General features: G+C 45.1%; 1 protein-coding gene across 1 annotated transcript in view; it reads right to left on the bottom strand.

The window, feature by feature from the left end:
- LAMB1 (laminin subunit beta 1) overlaps nt 1-19570 on the bottom strand; it is a 75870-nt gene that overhangs the window by 15806 nt on the left and 40494 nt on the right. The window contains exons 16-24 of the mRNA XM_070469062.1: nt 19116-19243; nt 18781-18904; nt 18147-18351; nt 17366-17509; nt 16922-17153; nt 12319-12482; nt 10868-11092; nt 9124-9338; nt 8374-8470 (exon numbers count right to left, since the gene is read on the bottom strand). Coding sequence (XP_070325163.1) covers nt 8374-8470; nt 9124-9338; nt 10868-11092; nt 12319-12482; nt 16922-17153; nt 17366-17509; nt 18147-18351; nt 18781-18904; nt 19116-19243 — 1534 coding nt within the window. The remainder of the gene's footprint in view (nt 1-8373; nt 8471-9123; nt 9339-10867; nt 11093-12318; nt 12483-16921; nt 17154-17365; nt 17510-18146; nt 18352-18780; nt 18905-19115; nt 19244-19570) is intronic.

The following is a 19570-nucleotide window of genomic DNA, read 5'->3' as shown; positions in this document are numbered from 1 at the left end:
CGTGTCTGCTCATGTAGGAAACTAAGAGACTCAGGTTTGATCCATGGGTCGTGAAGATCCGGAGATGGCAACCTGCTCCAGTATTCTTGCCTGGAAAATAACCACGGACAGAGGAGCCTGGCGGACCTCAGTCTATGGATTGCAAAGAGTTGGACACAACTGAGCATGCACACACACACCTCTCTTATCCCTGGCCTTAAACCCCTTCTGGGAAAACGTGGGGATAAAAATAAGAACAAAGATCCTATTTCCCTAAGTAGATTGTGGATTCCAAGGGCAGAGGTACACCTTTAACCATCTTTCCATTCTCAGCTCTCTGTATAGGGTTAACTCTCAAACTGGAGTTCAACTGTCTTTGCCAAACAAGGCTCTACCCTCACTTTTGATACAGGCACACAAGAGACATCAACACACCCCTACAAAAGAAAATAATCTTCCCGGGACTCAATGTTAATTGTGGCAAAGCACAACGATGTTCACTGCAGCACCACTATATATAAAATAGATGACCAACGAGGACCTACTATATAGCACAGGGAACTATACAGTATTTTGTAATAATGCATAGTAGGAAATATACATATAACTGAATCACTGTGCTATACACCTGAAACTAATACAACATTGGAAAATCAACTATATTTCCATTAAAAACAAAAAAATCCTTCCTGAGTCAACAGTATTATCTCCAAAAGACTTTGTAATAAAACATTTTCCAGAATCAGTTTCATGGATGGTCCTGAGAAACAAAATACTCTATCCTCCAAAGCCAGAAAGATGTGTTTGTGGCCTGGACCATTTTTTTCTACTCACACCCTGCTTTGTATTGTTGCTTTAACTTTTCCTGGCCTCTTTTTTGCCAACTACAATCCACGATCTCAAATGCCAAGTTTGAGTGACACAGTGTTGTAGTAAACTCAGGCTGCCTGCTGGTGAATCCTGCCTTCCCCACACCCAGCTAGCTACTTGACCCTGGGTGGGACAAAAACTGAGTTATGCTTTCCATGTCTATAAGGGATAATAATTATACCTATCCACTCTTAGGATTGTTTTCAGGATGAAATGAGAGGTCTGCGATCAAGTAGGTTTGGGAAATTCTACATTCTCTTTTTGAAAATTAAAAATAGCATGTTAAAGACTCAGAAGAGCTCTGTATTAAAAATCTTGTTAAAAAAAAAAAAATCTTGTTCCACTTATTTTTTTTACCCAGTCATATCCCAAGCTCATTAGACTGAGGTCTTTTTCTAGTGGAATACCTAATGACACCCCCGCCCCCGCAAAAAAAGGGGGAAAGACTTGGGAAAACCACTGCCTCCATCAGTTTCTACAAAGAAACTGGGAAGAACTCAGCTAATGCTTGTATCTGAAGGTCTATGTTGTTTAGCCTTCGGGAACGGACTTCCATATCATCTCATAGAATTTAGTCATCTTCCAAAAAGCTATAAGTCACCCAGGTCATCTAAGTCCTAGCCTCCAAACTCTAGCAGGCATCAGAATCACATACAGGGCTCAGTTAACACATTCCCCCCATCTCTTCCCCCAGATCTGGAATCACTGGGGCCTGAAAATTTATATTTCTAGTAGTTGCCAGGAGATGCTGATGTTGAGGGTCACTACACCCCATTTTGAGAAGTACTGACCATGTTATCTTCCCAGCTGTTCACCTTCCTTTTGCATGCTAAGTGTATGAGTGTGTGTGTGTGGGAGTGGAGCAATCATGACCTTCAAGTTCACCAATGTAAGCTGATGAATGGACCTAAGGACTTGTGTAAGGAGAGGGCCTTCATGATGCCATTTGAAATGAATGAGACTGTCAGTCGCTGCTGTCCTGCAGGCCCCAGTGGGTAGCCCTGTGTGTGGCCCAGCAGATCTGTCCTACTTTTTTTTTTGGCCACACTATAGGATGTAGGATTTAAGTTCCCTGACCAGGGATTGAACCCATGCCCCCTGCATTGGAAGCAGAGAATCCTAACCACTGGACCACCAGGTAAACTGCAGATCTGTCCTACTTTACTGCTATGCTTAGGCTGGGGACAACAGTGCCAGATGGTACATGTGCTTTTAGTTTGCTTAGAAAATCTTTCTTCCCGAAGAGAATGCAAAGGTAGAGTCCTAAAGAGGTTTTTACTGAATTCATGCTGGGGGCAAGGGATGTATGCACATGTTGAGTTTATTTTTAATTTCTCTAACAATTGTTCATTTATGTCATTGGAATAGGCATGTCTTGCTCTCATTCTGTCATGGCCTCTTTGAGGGGGAAAATATTGGTCCCTAACTGTGGGATTTAAAAGGCAAGTGGCCTCTCATTAAGACTTTCCTTGTCTTTCACATAACTATGTGTTTTCTCATAAGGAGAATACTTAGCTATGACTTAAGTCTTTCCACAAGCATATTGCTAATGAGACAATAGCAGAAAGTCTAAAACTGTGCCCTCCAACAAGTCACTTCAACAAAAAGGTTAGCAATGGAAGGCATATTTGGCAAATTATTACATAATGTGAAAAAAGCGGTCACATTCTTTTCCCAAAATCTACCTAATTCTCATCCCAGCTGATCTCTGGACCCTGCCCCTCAAGACCAGTGTCCCAGAAGGCGGGCAGAGCTCTGGCACCTCCAGAGACCAGGACCCGTTTGCCGACCACATTCCCTTCCTCCATTTGAAAAGCAGAGTCAAATTTCATAGATGGCTGGATTGCAGTTCATCACTGAAAAAGTCTGACTACCTAAAAACGCATCAGGTTTTCATTTCAAACTGAAGCTGGGAAACTGTTAAAGTGCCAGTGGACAAGTGCTTCCTTCTTTTATTAAGCTTCCAGAACTGCTTCTCTGATGGGGTCACCTTGGAGGCAAGTACTAAAAGGCCCAAACTTATGACCTTGTAAAAAATACCCCCTAAGAGTATTTTCCTTTCTGCTGAAGCAGAAAGGTTGGTTCTCACCTGACAGTTTAAAACTTTACAGACAGTAAAGCTGTGAAGGAGACTCTCCAACCTCACATTCACTGGGACTGGGGAAGTTTATCAAGTAATTGTACTGGTTGTCTCCGACAGGGCCAATGTGTTTTCTCCTCTCTTTAGAGGAAGGGATAGGAGTCCAGGGGACCTGCAACTCAGTGTGGCTTTGAAGAATGGCATTATTAGGTAGAGGACCAAAAACTTTCTCTTGGAAAGGAATATATATAGTGAAAGTTGTTGCCTGAGTTTTAAGATGAACAAATCATGAAGATGAAGAACAGCATTCTAGAAATGAGACTGTCATCATTTTAATGAGCCATGAGAATTCCACTTTCATATATAAATATACTCTTGGTTATGTGGGCAGTGGGTCATCTCTATTTTTACTAACTTTTCTCATTTAAAACAAGAGGTACAAACTATTAAATATAAGCTACAAGGAGGGATTCCCTGGTGGTCCAGTGGTGAAGAATCCATCTTGCAAGGCAGGGGACATGGGTTCAATCCCTGGTTGGGGAACTAAGATTCCATATGCTGTAGGGCATCTGAGCCTGCGTGTTACTCCTACTGAGCCGGCGTGCTCTGGAACCCATGCGCCACAACTACAGAGCCTGAGCAACCAGAGACCATGCCACGGCTGGAAGGCCCACATGCCACAACAAAAGACCGCACATGACACAGGGAAGAAGACTGCCACCACTAAGACCCAACGCAGGCAAATAAATAAGTACATAAAACAAGCTACAAGGATATATTGTACAACGCAGGGAATATAGCCACTATTTAAAAAAAAAAACTATAAATGGAGTATAACCTTTAAAAATTGTTAATCATTATATTGGACACCTGTAACTTATATACTATTGTACAGCAATGACACTTCAACTAAAAAATTAATAAAACATGCTAAGAGGTAGGTCGATGAAAAATAGTGTACCCATTTTACAGACTCTGAGATCTGGAGGAAAATGTCAGCAAGGAAACAGCAAAATGGGAAACAGCCCATGTGCCTCTTTCTTAGCAGGTGTCACTTTCTGCTTTCTTTGTATCCTTCCCTTCGTGTCTGCAGACCTCCTCTGCCCACTGAAGAAAGTCCATCCTCAAGGGCTTTCCATCAACTGATGGAATCTGACACTGAATCTCCTCCGTCTCTCCAAGAAGACAGTTCCCGTGACGCCTGCCGAGGGGCTCCAGCCCCACCTGGCGTCCCCGCTCCGCCGCCTGCAGAGTTCAGCACCTCTCGCTTCCTGCCTCCTGCTGCTTCACGTGCTGATTTCCCCAGAGCCCGCGAGGGGCCCTGCTCAGGGCGCGGCTCTCCGCCAGTGTCCACTCCCCTCTGGGCAGCTGGGCACTCACTCAGGCCTGTGCGGGCCCCGCACCTTTCCTTCTGAAACCTGAAGCTGCCTGGGGACCAAGGGAGTGCCCTCCTCGCATCAGGGGACAGGGTTTACTCATTTTTGTCAGGAACCTGCCTCAACAGATCCCCAGGGACGTGCTCTCACACCAAGGGTTAATTCTTGCTTTACTTCGGCATTTCTATTTGACTCTAAGGGAAATTTCAGCACTTTCTAATCTCTGAAATGTGATTTTCTTTTTCTGTAAATTCTCTAACTTCCTCCAGTCCAGTCCCACATTTTTTTTTTTTTTTTTTAGCCTCAGTAGTATGATTTTAAACGGAAGTTTTGAAACGGAAGTTGGAGAATAGAATTCACCTGCAGAAGTGAGCTGGCTATCTGGCCCAGGAATTGGTGAACGTTTTCTATAATAGGCTCCATCACAGCTCCTCAACACCGGCACTGCAGCAGAAAGGGAGCCCGGGCAGTATGGACATACTGGGGCGTGGCTGTGCCCCAGTCAAGCTTCACTGAAGTGGGCTGTGAGCTGGATCTGGTACCTGGCTATGGACAAGCCTTCCCTCTACTGACAAGAACATCTGCAATTCTCTAAAGAGTCAAATTAAATCTGACTTCCTGAGCCACCCTGGAAATAAAGCAAAAAAGATGGGTGATTATAAAGGAATCCCAGCCTGAGAAAAGATGACAAGCATTAAGAAAACAAATTATGTCTGAGCAAAAATGTACTTCGATTTTCTACCAAAAACGACTGGAAATGAGAAAGAAGCAGGATGAAAAAAACAGCCAGAGCCTCTCACCTATGGCCCATATTTCCAATCAGCCTGGCCTTTCCCAAGAGCCAGAGGCCTTGCCTCTGCAGTCTGCCAGTCAACAGAAGATTCTTCCTGTGACCCTTTGACTCCTCAGGGCATGGGGCAGAGCTCTGGGCCGAGCTTTTTGTTGGGCACGTTCAGGACGGGGTGGGCGAGCTCCTCTCCATCCAGCACAGTGATGGGCTTGTTCAGACTCGGCACTGTCGGCCAAGAGCCCCAACCCGCCTGGACAATGAGAACATTCAACAATTCACGAGCTGGAAGCTCAGCTCGTTTGTCTTTGACATAATTCCATTTTTTCCCATAAGGAGAATGCTTAGCTATGACTTAAGTCTTTCTATAAGCATATTGTTAGCGAGGTGGCTCCAGAAAGTCTGAACTTGTGCCTTGTTCAACCGAAAGATTTGAAATTCACTCCTGGGCAGTGCGTGACCTAATCTGAGAAGACTGTTCACATTTTCATTCCCCATAGTTCAATCTAATTTCAGATAACACCTACTTGTGTTCCCGCTGGTTGCTGGACCCTGTCCCTTCAAACCCTTGCCCTCCCATTTCCCCTGGTGACTGTGTTCCTGAACTTGATCTGCTCCTGCATTCTTGTCCCTGCCCTCATCAGATTATTCTGGTCCTGCTCCGACAGCCATCCTGTGTGCACAGGGCCCGTGGCTGGCCAAGACTCCCTCACTGCTGGCTGCAGTCAATTCTTGTCCTTTCTAGGTGCCTTGTCAGTTACGAACTTCCTTCATGGGGTGTCAAAAGCATTTGGGTCCCCACAGTTTCTTATGTAATAGGCTGACCTTTCCTCTGCGTAAAACAAACAAAAGAAGTTGGCGAACACCAATGCCATGGATTTCTCTCCTTGCAAAGTTTCTAAAACATGATCTCACTTTTGACCTAAACAAGTTGATACCGTGCTTATAAGCCACAATTTCTCTGGCAGATTTAGAGGTGAAGGTTTAAAGATAAAAGGGTAAGGGGTAAAGTTCTGAGTGTTAAGTGAACAATTCTCTGATTGACTCTGACTCTGGGAAACAGGCTTTTCATGCTAACAAAGCTTAGATGGAGCAAAAGGTCAGAAAGCTTTGGCAGTCAAAGCTATTTTGCCAATGACACATGCTGACAGAATCAGGCTATAAGCAATGATAGAACCATTATCTGGAGAAAATCAAGCCCCTGGGGCAGTATAAGATTGAGAAATTTAACAAAATAGTGGTGAGAGTCCTGAAGAAACCAGATTTTCAGCAGGATTTTACTTGCAAGTGGTCCACAGAACGTCATGGACCTTCTAAAGGAAGTGAGAAAATCAGATTCCATTAAGAACCAACGTCAGGGACTGAAGAATATGTATATGAGTACATCTGTATATCGATACAGCCCTCGTCATCTCCTCTGCGGAGCAAACATTTCGTCTCATCTAAGATGCTGGCGCAGACCCTTCTGGCTACACAGTGAATGAAAGAAACAAATCACAGGCGATTGGTTCTGGTCCTGTCTACTGCTCGAGTCTTTGGACTGTTAAGGAACATATGAGCTGACTCTGAAACAACACGCAGTTTCTAGATTTGTGACTTTCAATAGAAGATTCTGAATGAACTGCTAACCTGAAAATCTATATTACTTTTCACTACAGTTCAGTCTAAAAAAGAGATTTTTTTAAAATGTAGTGTCTAGCAGGGACCCAGAATTTCATATGTGAAGAAAATATATCAAAGAGCAAGTAAGAAAGTGCAGAAGGTATTTATCCATAGCTATAAACTTAAAACATAAGGAAGAAAACTCAAATAGGAAAGAAAGAGGAGGAAAATAGTACAGGAACAGTCTACTAAAATCTTCTCCAAGAATGCTTTTAGTTTAAGATCTGAAAAATAACCTGGCAGGTAAAATACTGCAACAGCATAAAAATTAAGCAATCCTTCTGATTCACATGACTGTAGCAATATCTTGTTCTTAAGAAAACATCAAGCCTTCCCTCAAAGTCCTAGTTAGTCACAAGCCTAAGGGAGGATCTGGGTTTTCTTCACATTTAACACATGTGGTGCTCCTGTCACCAGCTCCTTTGTTGGACACGAGGGTTCGAGGGCCTTACCCTCCGAGTTCCCGCTGCTGGGGAGTGACAGTTGAGGGCTTTAACTGTCAGCACCATCTGCTTGTTTCACTGGGCTCAAACCATCTTACCCGGACGTTTATCTCTGCTTGTGCCAACAAGGAAGCTTACCCCAAAATACTGTTCGGGGGGGAAATCAATGTGCAGAACTTGATGCTGAATATGAGCTCATTTTGCTTAAAAGCATTTTAAAAAGCCGTTCTGATTACTCAGCCATAAAACAGAATGAAATAATGCCATTTGCAGCAACATGGACAGACCTAGAGATGATCATACTAAGTGAGTCAGAGAAAGACAAAGAGTGTAAGAATCACTTACATGTGGAATCTAAAAACACAGTACAAATGAATTTATTTACTGAACAGAAAAAGACCTACAGACACAGAAAATAAACTTGTGGTTATGAAAGGGAAAGGTGGTGGGGGGATAAACTATGGGATAACACATACGCACTGCTATATGTAAAACAGAAAAACAACAAAGACCTACGTACAGTGCAGGACTATATTCAGTATCTTGTAATAACATACAAGGGAAAAGAATCTGAAAAATATACATATAACTGAATCACTATGATGTACATCTGAAATAATGTAAATCAACCACATGTACATTGTTCTGTGTCCGACTCTTTGCAACCCCATGGTTGCGAAAGTCAGCTACATCAAACAACTACCAGGCTCCTTTGTCCAAGGGATGCTCTAGGCAAGTATACTGGGGTAGGTTGCCATGCCCTGCTCCAGGGGATCTTCCCAACCCAGGGATTAAACCTGGGTCTCCGGCATTGCAGGCAGACTGTTTAGTGTCTGAGTCACCAAGGAGATCAACTATGCTTCAATTTAAAAAACAGTAAAAACTAAAGCCACTCTGTGTGATCCGGGGTGTGTATGTATGCTTGTCTGTGCTGAGGCAGACAAACCTCAGCCCTGGGGAGCGAAGCCAGCAGTCAGCAGGTCCACTTTTTCCACCTACATGTCTCCAGGGCTAAATCGGTTCCAGTTTTTCTTGTTGTTGTTGTTAAATAATGAGCATGCATTTCTTTTGTAATTCAGCCTAGTTCTTATAGACAAGTTCATCTGTGCTATACCGGACAGAAAGCTCCCACAGACACCCAGCCCACCCACTCGCAAGTCTGGTGCCCACGCTCACCTCGGCACTCCACGCTGGGGTCCCCCCAGAAGAGCTCCTGGCACTCGCTGCAAGAGCGGCCTCCGAAGCCAGGCATGCAGTGGCACTGCCCTGTGAACTGAGGCCAAGGATAGACCCGGGTCAGCTCAGCTGCAAGGCCGGGAGGCCTAACGGCCTGCCCGAGAACAGGGAACCTCACCCCGATTGTGGGTGCTAAGGGCCCCAGGCTGGCATCTCCTAACCGCTCCTCTGCAAGTGGGGCTGGGAAGGCGCAGAGCATGTTCCCTTTTGTTGACACGTTTCCTCACTCGTATCCTCATACATTACGCACAAGCCTGGACCCCCTGTGACTGTGTGTGACCCACTGTTCTGTGTGTGTCGGGGAACAGGAGAACTTTCTACAATGCTGGCTATTGTTATGTGGCCCACTTCAGGCTGTGTGGCTAAGAAAAAAAGTCTGATTCAGCAGCCAGGTATTGGAAAACACGGCCTCCCTGGTCCATTAGAAAGTGAGCTGCCCCCCCCTGCTGCTGGGGTCCCAGGCTGCTGTGCCCGGTGGTATCCAGTGGAGACTCTGCACATTACATTGTCCCAGCCCACGGGGGCACGTGAGGGCGGACATCCAGTGTGTGCTGTGTGTCCTGGTGCAAGGCTGCAACCACAAGCAGGGGGCCTTTCTCTAACTGCCGCCCAGCCACCCAAGAGCTGCCACGTGGACCCACCGTCCTCTCTCCTTACGCTCCATGGCTGCCCTGGGCCGCAGCGCCTCACCTCATTACAGGACGGCCCGAAGGCATGGGCAGCATCGCAGCTGCAGGGGGCGCACCCTGTCCCGCTGGCCAGCTGCCAGGTGTTGGGCGCACAGCGGTCACAGTTCTGGCCGATCACGTTGGGGAGGCAGAAGCACTGCCCCGTGGCCTTGTCGCACTGGCAGTCCGAGCCGTTACAGCGCTCCTGCACCGTGCCCAGGTAATTGCAGACACACTCTGAAAAAGAACAACCTGGTCAGATGTACTTACAGAGGCCCACTCGGAAAATACACAGACAGTGCGAAAGGCAGCTACATCAAACAGCGACCCCTTCTCTCTCTAGATTTCAACCTGGAAATGCAAACAAGAAGAGTAAGGAATGGAGGGGATTTTAAAAAAAAATTCTAAAACTGTGGTTCTTCATCTTATGATGTTCCACACAGCTCTGACATTTCCCAGGCAGACATGCAAAATGGCTGGCAAGTATCTTCAAAAATACTTGATTTAATAAGAGGCTGGTGAATCACTGAGGATTGAGGATTTAACTGGAAATAAAAACCAGGCTGTGGGAACAGAGATACCTAATGATTTCAAACTCTTGGCAGGAAACAGCAGTCATGGCTGTGCGAGCCATGGCAGGTAGAGCCCTTTAAACTAGGAAGGCTTGAAGGAATCCAGTCCTGCTAGTCCTCAACATTCAGCAACATTCCCTGTTTGTATCAACAAAGACAGGGGCCTGGGGGCCATGCAGCCGCAGCAGGAAATGCTGGCTGATCTTGCGATAAGAGAGAAATAATGAGTTCTGAAAGAGATACATCAGAGATGTTACTTCTTTCTTTTTCTAAGCTGGAAGCCTCTATCCATCACTGACAAAAGGGTAGACCAAAGTGTGTATTTAGGATGCAGAAGTCTCAGCCCATCAACAAGCCCACGGGCAGAACATAAAATCAATCCACTCTAGACTTCTGGAGACAGTATGTCTGCTGCTTCCTCCCTGGGGCCTGGTGTGGAGGGCAGTGCAGGTCTGGGGCAGTGAGGAGCTCTGCGCCTGCTGTGGAGCCAGTCCAGAGGCTGCCCGGCCACCCTGGTCTGAGGCATGTGGTGCCGGCTGCTGGTGAGAACAAAGGCATACCCAGCCTCAGACAGCTGAGCTGCTTAGTTACCTAAGAAAATCGACCTGCGTATGTCAGATGTTTGTGCGATGCAAGGATGCACTGTGCTTATTTTAGTAAAACTGTTTTCAATTAAAAAAAAAAAATCAATCCACTCTATCGATGGCATTCATCATGGGGACAGTGGCAGAGCTTTTGGTTCCTTCTCGGGTGCTGAGCCACAGCTCAACAGTGCCAGGAACGAGGCTATTTAAAAAAAAAAAAATCATCCTTATCTTTCTCTTGTGGGTAGTAAAATTTTCTCTTTCTGAAGAAGTGTTTTACCTGATGAGACAATGGGCTTCCCTGGTAGCTCAGTCAGTAAAGAATCTGCCTGCAATGCAGGAGACATGGGTTCGATCCCTGGGTTGGGAAGATCCCCTGGAGAAGGGCATGGCAAACCCACTCCAGTATTCATGCCTGGAGAATTCCATGGACAGAGGAGCCTGGTGGGCTATAGTCCAAGGGGTCACAAAGAGTCAGACAGGAACTGAACAACTAACACAGCTGAGATAAATCCCCTAAGAATAAAATCCCCCAAGGAGGAGGCAGGGGAGGAGGAGCAGGAGAGTGGAAGTCACTCTAAGGCTGGGGCAGAGGGCGCGTGCATCTTACTGCGACAGTCCTGGCGGAGCGCGTCGCCATAGTATCCAAAGCGGCAGAGCTGGCAGTGCTCCCCCTCCGTGTGGTACAGGCACTTGAGGCACCTCCCGGTCTCCTTGTCGCAGGCTTCCGGGTCCGCTGTGTCGATGTTGTGGTGACACTGGCAAGGCTGACATGTCCCCCCCACATCTGAGGGATTGCCAAAGAAGCCTGAGGCACACTCGTCACATCTGGAGCCTGTTGGCCAATAAAACCAGCGTGGGGCCTTTGGCTTGCTGTCTGCAAGATCTGGCCCCCGGACATTCCTGCCAACCAGAGAGCCCACCCAGGCGGTGCCTGGATCCCCAGAGCGCTAGTTACTGGGCCAAGGCTGGCCACGCTTTAGGGGAACAGGCTGTCAGTCATGAAAGGCAGCAGCCTCTCTGCAGTGATGGCGCTTCAGCCTTGGCTCTCTGCGGTCACGGTCGGGGAGGGGCAGTTAGGAGACTTCCAACCCATGGACTCAGCTCCTCATTCCACAGGGATGGACACATCAGGAGCGAAATAATGGTTTCACAGCAAAAAGCTTAGCTTGATGTTAAATCTTAACCCAGGGATTATATTCATTGAAAAACTCTGGGTCCTCACTGAGCAACCTGAAAAATGGGGCCCTTTGTGATGACCAATTTCCCTTCTTAAGAGATTTCAAAGAGTAAACAAGTTCCTACTGAATAGCACAGGGAACTATATTCAATAGCCTGGGATAAACCACATGGAAAAGAACAGGAAAACGGATAAATATATGCACAACTGAGTCACTTTGTTGCACAGTGGAAATAAACAACATTGTAGATCAACTATAAGTCAATAAACTAAAAAAAAAAATCCTAAAAAGTGCAAATTGGATGAGCTATGTATAAGCATAAGGAGTATCTGAAACAGTAGTATCAAGGATGAAATAAAGGGAGTCTGTATGTACAACTTGCTACACTCCATGAATGCTGGCAGATAATGTGGGTACAGCAAATAATGAAGAATACTTCTAGCTTTGATAGATTCTGTTGTCTGGGGCTCGTAGATGGTATTCTTTTGTTCATTCTGCCCACTATTTGGCTACTTTACTTTTTGAGACTCTCCTACTAGGCGTTGGATAAGGGAAGGAAGAAGTGAAATATAAATTAATCTTTCTACTGGTTAGGAACAGAACTGGCTAAGAACATTAGACTTCACAGGGACTTTAAATGAACTTGTTATTGTGCTCTGTATTATAACATTTTTCTCAGAGACATGAGAATAGAGACTGTCCCACATACCAAACAGGAAAAGAACATCTTCTATATTTCAGATTCCCTTCACTTTTAAATAAAGATTTTTTTTTAAAAAATAAAGCAACTAAATAGGCTAACTCTTCAGCTTTTCTTCTTTTTTAACTACTAATCTCATGAAGACACATCTTTTCCTCTGAGAGTTTGCACATCACTTACCAATGTATCCAGGGTTACAGACACACGCAAGCTGTAAAGTAACAGGGTCTTGATAGCAGCTACTGGCAAACTGGCGTCTGCTCTCGGGACCATCTGGGCAAGGACAAGGGCGGCAGTGGTCTCCTGACCCGATGATGGGGTCTCCATAGTAACCAGCCAAGCACCTGTATCAGTTGCAGGAGAGAGAAGGTCATGAAGAACAGTGATAAGAAACATGTTGCAAGAAAAAGTCTAAGAAACCATGTTCTCTGTTTAGGAACATCATTCCTGATTCCTCATGTTTCCACATGAAGGACTTTCCAGTAAAGCAGTGGCTTAAACACTACTTTCAATCAGAATTCCCTGGAGGGCTTTTAAATATAGATTGCCAGGTTCCCTCTCCTGATTTGGAGCTGACGCTGCTGCCACTGGTCTGGGGATCCCACAGCAGGACCACTGCATTAGAGTTACACCCCTAATCAAAGAGGACACAAACAGATGGAGAAATATACCGTGTTCATGGATTGGAAGAATCAATATTGTCAAAATGGCTATACTACCCAAAGCAATCTATAGATTCAATGTAATCCCTATCAAACTACCAACGGTATTTTTCACAGAACTAGAAAAAATAATTTCACAACTTGTATGGAAATACAAAAAACCTCGAATAGCCAAAGTAATCCTGAGAAAGAAGAATGGAACTGGAGGAATCAACCCGCCTGACTTCAGACTATACTACAAAGCCACAGTCATCAAGACAGTATGGTACTGGCACAAAGACAGAAATATAGATCAATGGAACAGAATAGAAAGCCCAGAGATAAATCCACGAACCTATGGTCACCTTATCTTCGACAAAGGAGGCAAGGATATACAATGGAAAAAAGACAACCTCTTTAACAAGTAGTGCTGGGAAAACTGGTCAAACACCTGTAAAAGAATGAAACTAGAACACTTTCTAACACCATACACAAAAATAAACTTAAAATGGATTAAAGATCTAAATGTAAGACCAGGAACTATAAAACTCCTAGAGGAGAACATAGGCAAAACACTCTCCGACATAAATCACAGCAGGATCCTCTCTGACCCACATCCCAGAATTTTAGAAACAAAAGCAAAAATAAACAAATGGGACCTAATGAAACTTAAAAGCTTTTGCACAACAAAGGAAACTATAAGCAAGGTGAAAAGACAGCCCTCAGATTGGGAGAAAATAATAGCAAATGAAGCAATAGACAAAGGATTAATCTCAAAAATATACAAGCAACTCCTCCAGCTCAACTCCAGAAAAATAAATGACCCAATCAAAAAATGGGCCAAAGAACTCAACAGACATTTCTCCAAGGAAGACATACAGATGGCAAAAAAACACATGAAAAGATGCTCAACATCACTCATTGTCAGAGAAATGCAAATCAAAACCACAATGAGGTACCATTACACGCCAGTCAGGATGGCTGCTATCCAAAAGTCTACAAGCAATAAATGCTGGAGAGGGTGTGGAGAAAAGGGAACCCTCTTACACTGTTGGTGGGAATGCAAATTAGTACAGTCACTATGGAAAACAGTGTGGAGATTTCTTAAAAAGCTGGAAATAGAACTGCCATATGACCCAGCAATCCCACTTCTGGCCATACACACCAAGGAAACCAGATCTGAAAGAGACATGTGCACCCCAATGTTCATCGCAGCACTGTTTATAATAGCCAGGACATGGAAGCAACCTAGATGCCCATCAGCAGACGAATGGATGAGGAAGCTGTGGTACATATACACCATGGAATATTACTCAGCCATTACAAAGAATTCATTTGAATCAGTTCTAATGAGATGGATGAAACTGGAGCCCATTATACAGAGCGAAGTAAGCCAGAAAGATAAAGACCATTACAGTATACTAACACATATATATGGAATTTAGAAAGATGGTAATGATAACCCTATATGCAAAACAGGAAAAGAGACTCAGATGTATAGAACAGACTTGTGGACTCTGGGAGAAGGCGAGCGTGGGATGTTTCAAGAGAACAGCATCGAAACATGTATATTATCTAGGGTGAAACAGATCACCAGCCCAGGTTGGGTGCATGAGACAAGTGCTCGGGCCTGGTGCACTGGGAAGACCCAGAGGGATCCGGTGGAAAGGGAGGTGGGAGGGGGGACTGGGATGGGGAATACATGTAAATCCATGGCTAATTCATTTCAATGTATGACAAAAACCACTTCAATGATGTAAAGTAATTAGCCTCCAACTAATAAAAATAAATGGAAAAAAAAAAAAACCAAAACAGATAAGAGTTACACCCCTGGCCTCACCTGAACACTCATTCACTACTCCCTGAAGAGTTACCTCTCCCAAAGTGCATGCTATCTTCTAACAGCTGCCTGTCCTGGGCATTCTGGTCAGCAACTTCTGTGCATTAAGGAGTTTGGGGGAAAGAGAGCTTGTGGTTGTTGGTCTGTGCCCATGCCTGGGAAGGGCGATGCGTCAGTAAGCCCATGGTGGCTTGTTCGACAATCCAGCCTTTACCAGTGAAAAGTAGATACAGATGCTCTCCAGGTGCATGCCCCTCGGGTCTGGCTCTCAGGGATGAGAGGTGGTATGAATCAGTTCCCAGACCCAACAGGTCCCACCTCCCTGCCTTACAGATAAGGCAGCCATGGAGCTGCAATGATTTGCAAAGCTCAAACAAATAGTTAGTAATAAGCCACGATTTGGATTCAGCCTCCCAACTTTCAGCAAGGAATTCTTTTAGTATGCCAAGGTGCTTTTCAACATGACTGGTAATTAGGTTACTTTTAAAATTCCTATAGCATAAGAGCTTGAAGAAATTTGGATATCATCTAATCCAACTTAGTTATCCTACTATTATAAAGTTGGATACTCAGAGAGGTGAGCTAAATCACCCAAGATAGAGCAGGTCTGGGCCTGGAACTTCTAATTCAGTTTGTTTTTCTTTTTTCTCTTTTTGAGGCAGAGGATTATTTTAAATGGGGAGTGGGGAAGGATGAAGAAATAGAAGGGGAAAGTTGTTCAGAGGGCATTAACCTTCTATTTAATTAGACACAGACACAATACAAGAACATATGTCCCAATTACATGCTGGAAAATCAACAGGAATGAAGCAATTCTGTGCAACAGTTTGAAAAAATTTCCTTTGAGGCTTTTCTAGGTGCAATACGTCCAAACACATCATGATAGAAACTGAGTGTTCACTTCCTGCCTCCTCCTTCTCTAACCCCCTTGGCAGTAATCTGAGTCTAGAGCTTCTTAAAGTCACAGGACTGGAGTTGATCATCTGGAGAAGAGGAAGAGAATGGGAAACCAGCTCAAACTAAATAGCAGCATCTGAAATACTTCAGGGAAGTTCTGTCATCCAAACTAGGGCTGAAAACCCTTCCTCCTCCTACATCCTGAGTTCTCCTGCAAGCAATCAGAATGCTTTAGAAATATGATTTCATATCGGCCTTGTGGACAACCACCTCTGCTGACTGGTGTTCCCCACCTTCTTCACCCTTTTCATCTGTTTTTCTCATCTCTCTGTCTTGAATTTATTCTCCATGCCCACTGAAACAATGGTAATGAAAAATCAAATGAAGAAAACAAAAAATGACACCAATACATTAATTTCTTCCTTTCAATCTTGTGTAATTGCCTCCTATCTTTCTACAGCACAATCTTGTAATTGGAAACACTTGACTTTTACTCTAAGGAGCAGTCACTGAACTCTCCAAATTCTTGAATACCATCCAGCATACAACCAAGAGCCATGGATTTGCTGCCTTGCACATCCTCATGCTGTAATCACATATTCAATTTTCACGAAAAACTTCTTTAATCTGTTGAGCAACTTTTGCACTGACTGAAGCATTTGCTGAATATTCTTTTAAAAACAAAAGTCCCACGGAGTGTGGATATCAGGAGAGGTTTATTGACTTGAAAGGTGGAGCCTAGTATTCCCAAAACAGCAGATTCTAAGAGCATGTCTGCCTTTTTAAATTAGTAATGAATGATATAAGTCAGGATGTAATTTTTTCATACAGACTGTTTCTTACCTACTGAGCTGGGCTGTAATGTGATTAGAGGCACATTCTATGTCCCATTCTTCCTATCACTGGTGCACTGCACTACATCCATAATAATTACTCAATTAACAACTGCTAACTGGAGAACAGATCTGTTTGTGCACATTTTACGTGGGCTCCTGGAAATGCTAGCTGCATAAAACAAAGCCATTAAAGTGGCTAATCCCCATTTGGATTTGGTTTCTACTTTGACCCAAATTAGGAATTAACATTTCACAACTCTCACCCTAGGCCAGAATCGGCTGAGCCAGAGAGATGATTTCTGTACAGCCGAGAAGGACTCTTCAAGAGGGCAGATTCCTGCCAGTTTTGTTCTCTGTTGTATCTCCCCCTGCCCTCAAACAATGCCTGGCACACAGAAGGTGTAAACTAAATCTGTACTGGATAAATGAATGAGTTCCTAGAAAATACCAAGGTGATTAGAAATGAATGAGCAACCTGGAGCCTGGCAGAGATTCATTCTGTGGTTTGTCTAAGATGCTGCTTGCTCACTCAAAAACAACCTTGTTCTCTTTCAAGAGGCGGCACATACCTCTCACAGTTATGCCCTGTGGTGAAGTCCTGGCAGCTCAAGCACTCCCCTGTCACTGAGTCGCAGTCATCGGCGTGGCCATTGCACTGGCAGGGCTGGCAGCTTGGAAAGCCCCAGAACCCGGGCAAGCAGCGGTCACACTGCCTTGTGTACACCCCCTGGAAGCAGTGGCACTGGCCAGTGATGGGGTCGCAGAAAGCATTGACAGATCCTTGCAGATGGCACTCACAAGCTGAAGAAACAGGCAACCAAGGGACCACGTTGAGAAACTTGTTAAATGCAAACACATCTCTTACACAGGCTGGCCCCCTCCTTTCAATGTAGAACGCTCACGGGCCTCTGTGGTCCATTTCCGGAGTGCAGCATGCCTTCTGAAGCTATGGAACACACACTGCATGACTTATGATGTGAATGAATACGTTACAGTTCTTCTGATCAACTTACGTTTGCATCCGTTGGGCCCAAAGCCAAAGGTGCCAGGAGCACATCTGTCACACCTTCTTCCCACCACGTTTGGCCGGCACTGACATTGGCCTCCATTGGGGTCACAGACGGAACTTAAGGAGCCCTGAGGGTCGCACTCACAAGCTGCAGGGAAGACAGGCAAGAGCCCATGACCCAGGGCAGCCATGCCTGCCATGGCGATAAGCCCAGCACATCCCACCCAGTTCTGCACTGGCCTGTCCTTTTGCTCAGGTTCTTCCCTGACCCCTCATGGGTACCTCGGCTCATTCAGAATTCCCATTTAAAGCATTTATCTTCCCTCAGATGGGTGTGAGGGAAGCAACAGGAGCAAGCTGACAGGTAAAAGCAGTCTTTCTAGGAAGGAAGTCATTAATGTTTTCTCTCTTTGCCTTCAAAGCTCAAATATCATAGGACCTTCAACAAAAGGCCAGTGACTTTTCAAAGAGCAAAACATCAATTTCAGTTATGGGATGCTCCTCTGATTTCATTTCAACTTCCTGCCCTGCATATGGCAAGTCTCAGGGACCTTTCCCTTGTCCCCTCTTCTTTGTGTATTTCTTGATGACTGAGTCCACTGTCAGAGGTGCTTTATCACTAACACACTCTTAAAAAAACAAACATAAACTGCAGTTGAGACTCTTTCCTTTGTGCTGTATGCCTAACAGAACCATTGGACATGCCTGCCAATGTATCTCATGATGCCAAGTGTCCTCGGAGCTTTTGAGAAAGAAAGGGCAGAAGCAGCAGCAGTGACACCTACCCAGGCCTGTCTGGTGCAACAGGGCAGAAATGCTAAAGATGATATTTCTGCAAACATCAGTCATTGGCGTCTTCACAACGCTCCTGCTATTCTCCAGACATCGGTATCTCTGAAAGGTTTCCCAGGCGCTGTTGGTGACCACCCCATCTCCTGAGCTTCCCACGGTGAAGATGTCCAGTGACTTACAGAATGGCATGAGAACAAGCTAGGAAGAAACCGGAAGAACACACTGTTCTTAGGTGGCTGCCTGGGGTCACCAATTAACGCAAATCAACACATAAAAACCCCAAGTGCTTCTTTGACTCTTGAAAAGAAACAGAAATAAAAAACCCAGACTCATGGCGTCAAGTGGAAATCTTCTCATTCTTAAAACATTCTTGCCAGAAAAAGTATAGATAGTTTGATGGGTTTTGAAATGTCATTGTTCAGACACTTCCTATTTTCAGGAAGGATCAGCTTGAGTGGATTCTTCCAGAGGGTGGAGTTTTATTAGAGTAAACAAGCAAAGTAACCTTGGAGGCAGGAAAGACTCTGCCTCACCTCTCAGCATTATCCTCCACAATCCCTCTAGGGAAGCAGACACATGTTGCCTGCCCAGTCCTCCCTGCTCGCATCGGAAATGACCTCCACTTACGGAATCAATCAGGGTGTAAGGGCTGTCCACAGCGCTGTCCGAGGAGGTGTACTGGGGCAGTTCTAACCGCACTGTGTAGTTCACACCCTTCTCGAAGCACACGGGACGGGGGAGGACCACGTACCTGCCCCGAAACAGAAAAGAAAGGTAACAACCAAAGGTCAACCTTTAAGCATTCAATCTATCAAAGCTCCCCACAGACCCCAACGGAAGGAACAGTCTGTGTCTGGTTTTGGCTCTGAAATGGTTACTGTACAACTCACAAGATGAGACACCAGCAGAATAATTAATTTGCGTGTTGGATCTGCTGAGCTGCAAACCACGGCCACACTGACCTGGAGCCAGGTGACAGGGACACCACCTGGTTGTCATCATCGGGAACAGTGTTTCCACACCGGCTGCTGCTTGGAATCTTGCCGGGCCGCTGCACTGTGATGACAGCTTTCTCCCAGTGGTCAGGGAGCTAGAGTAAGAAGCAGAGGATCAGAAGGACGATTCAAGCTGGCCGGCTGTGGCCTGTTTGTTTGGAAGTCTCCATCCACCTATCTTTTGCCAAGTTTAAATGGGAAACACTCGCGTGCATTTCCCTTTCCTCTTACCATTCTCTTGGCTGTTACCCCAGTTCTAGCCCAAATCTCTTCTCACCTGGACACTGAAACAGCCTCCCACAGCTCTCCTTGCCTCTCCCAATATCCCTTTCCATCCACCTTAAAACACACCTTATTATTATTATCTTTTATTAAAGTATAGTTGATTTACAATGCTGTGTTAGCTTCAGGGATACGACAAA

The sequence above is a fragment of the Odocoileus virginianus genome, chromosome 1 (genome assembly GCF_023699985.2).
Source record: "Odocoileus virginianus isolate 20LAN1187 ecotype Illinois chromosome 1, Ovbor_1.2, whole genome shotgun sequence".
NCBI lineage: Eukaryota > Metazoa > Chordata > Mammalia > Artiodactyla > Cervidae > Odocoileus > Odocoileus virginianus.
The sequence above is the reverse complement of the archived record's forward strand: the minus strand, read 5'-3'. Positions and strand labels throughout refer to the sequence as shown.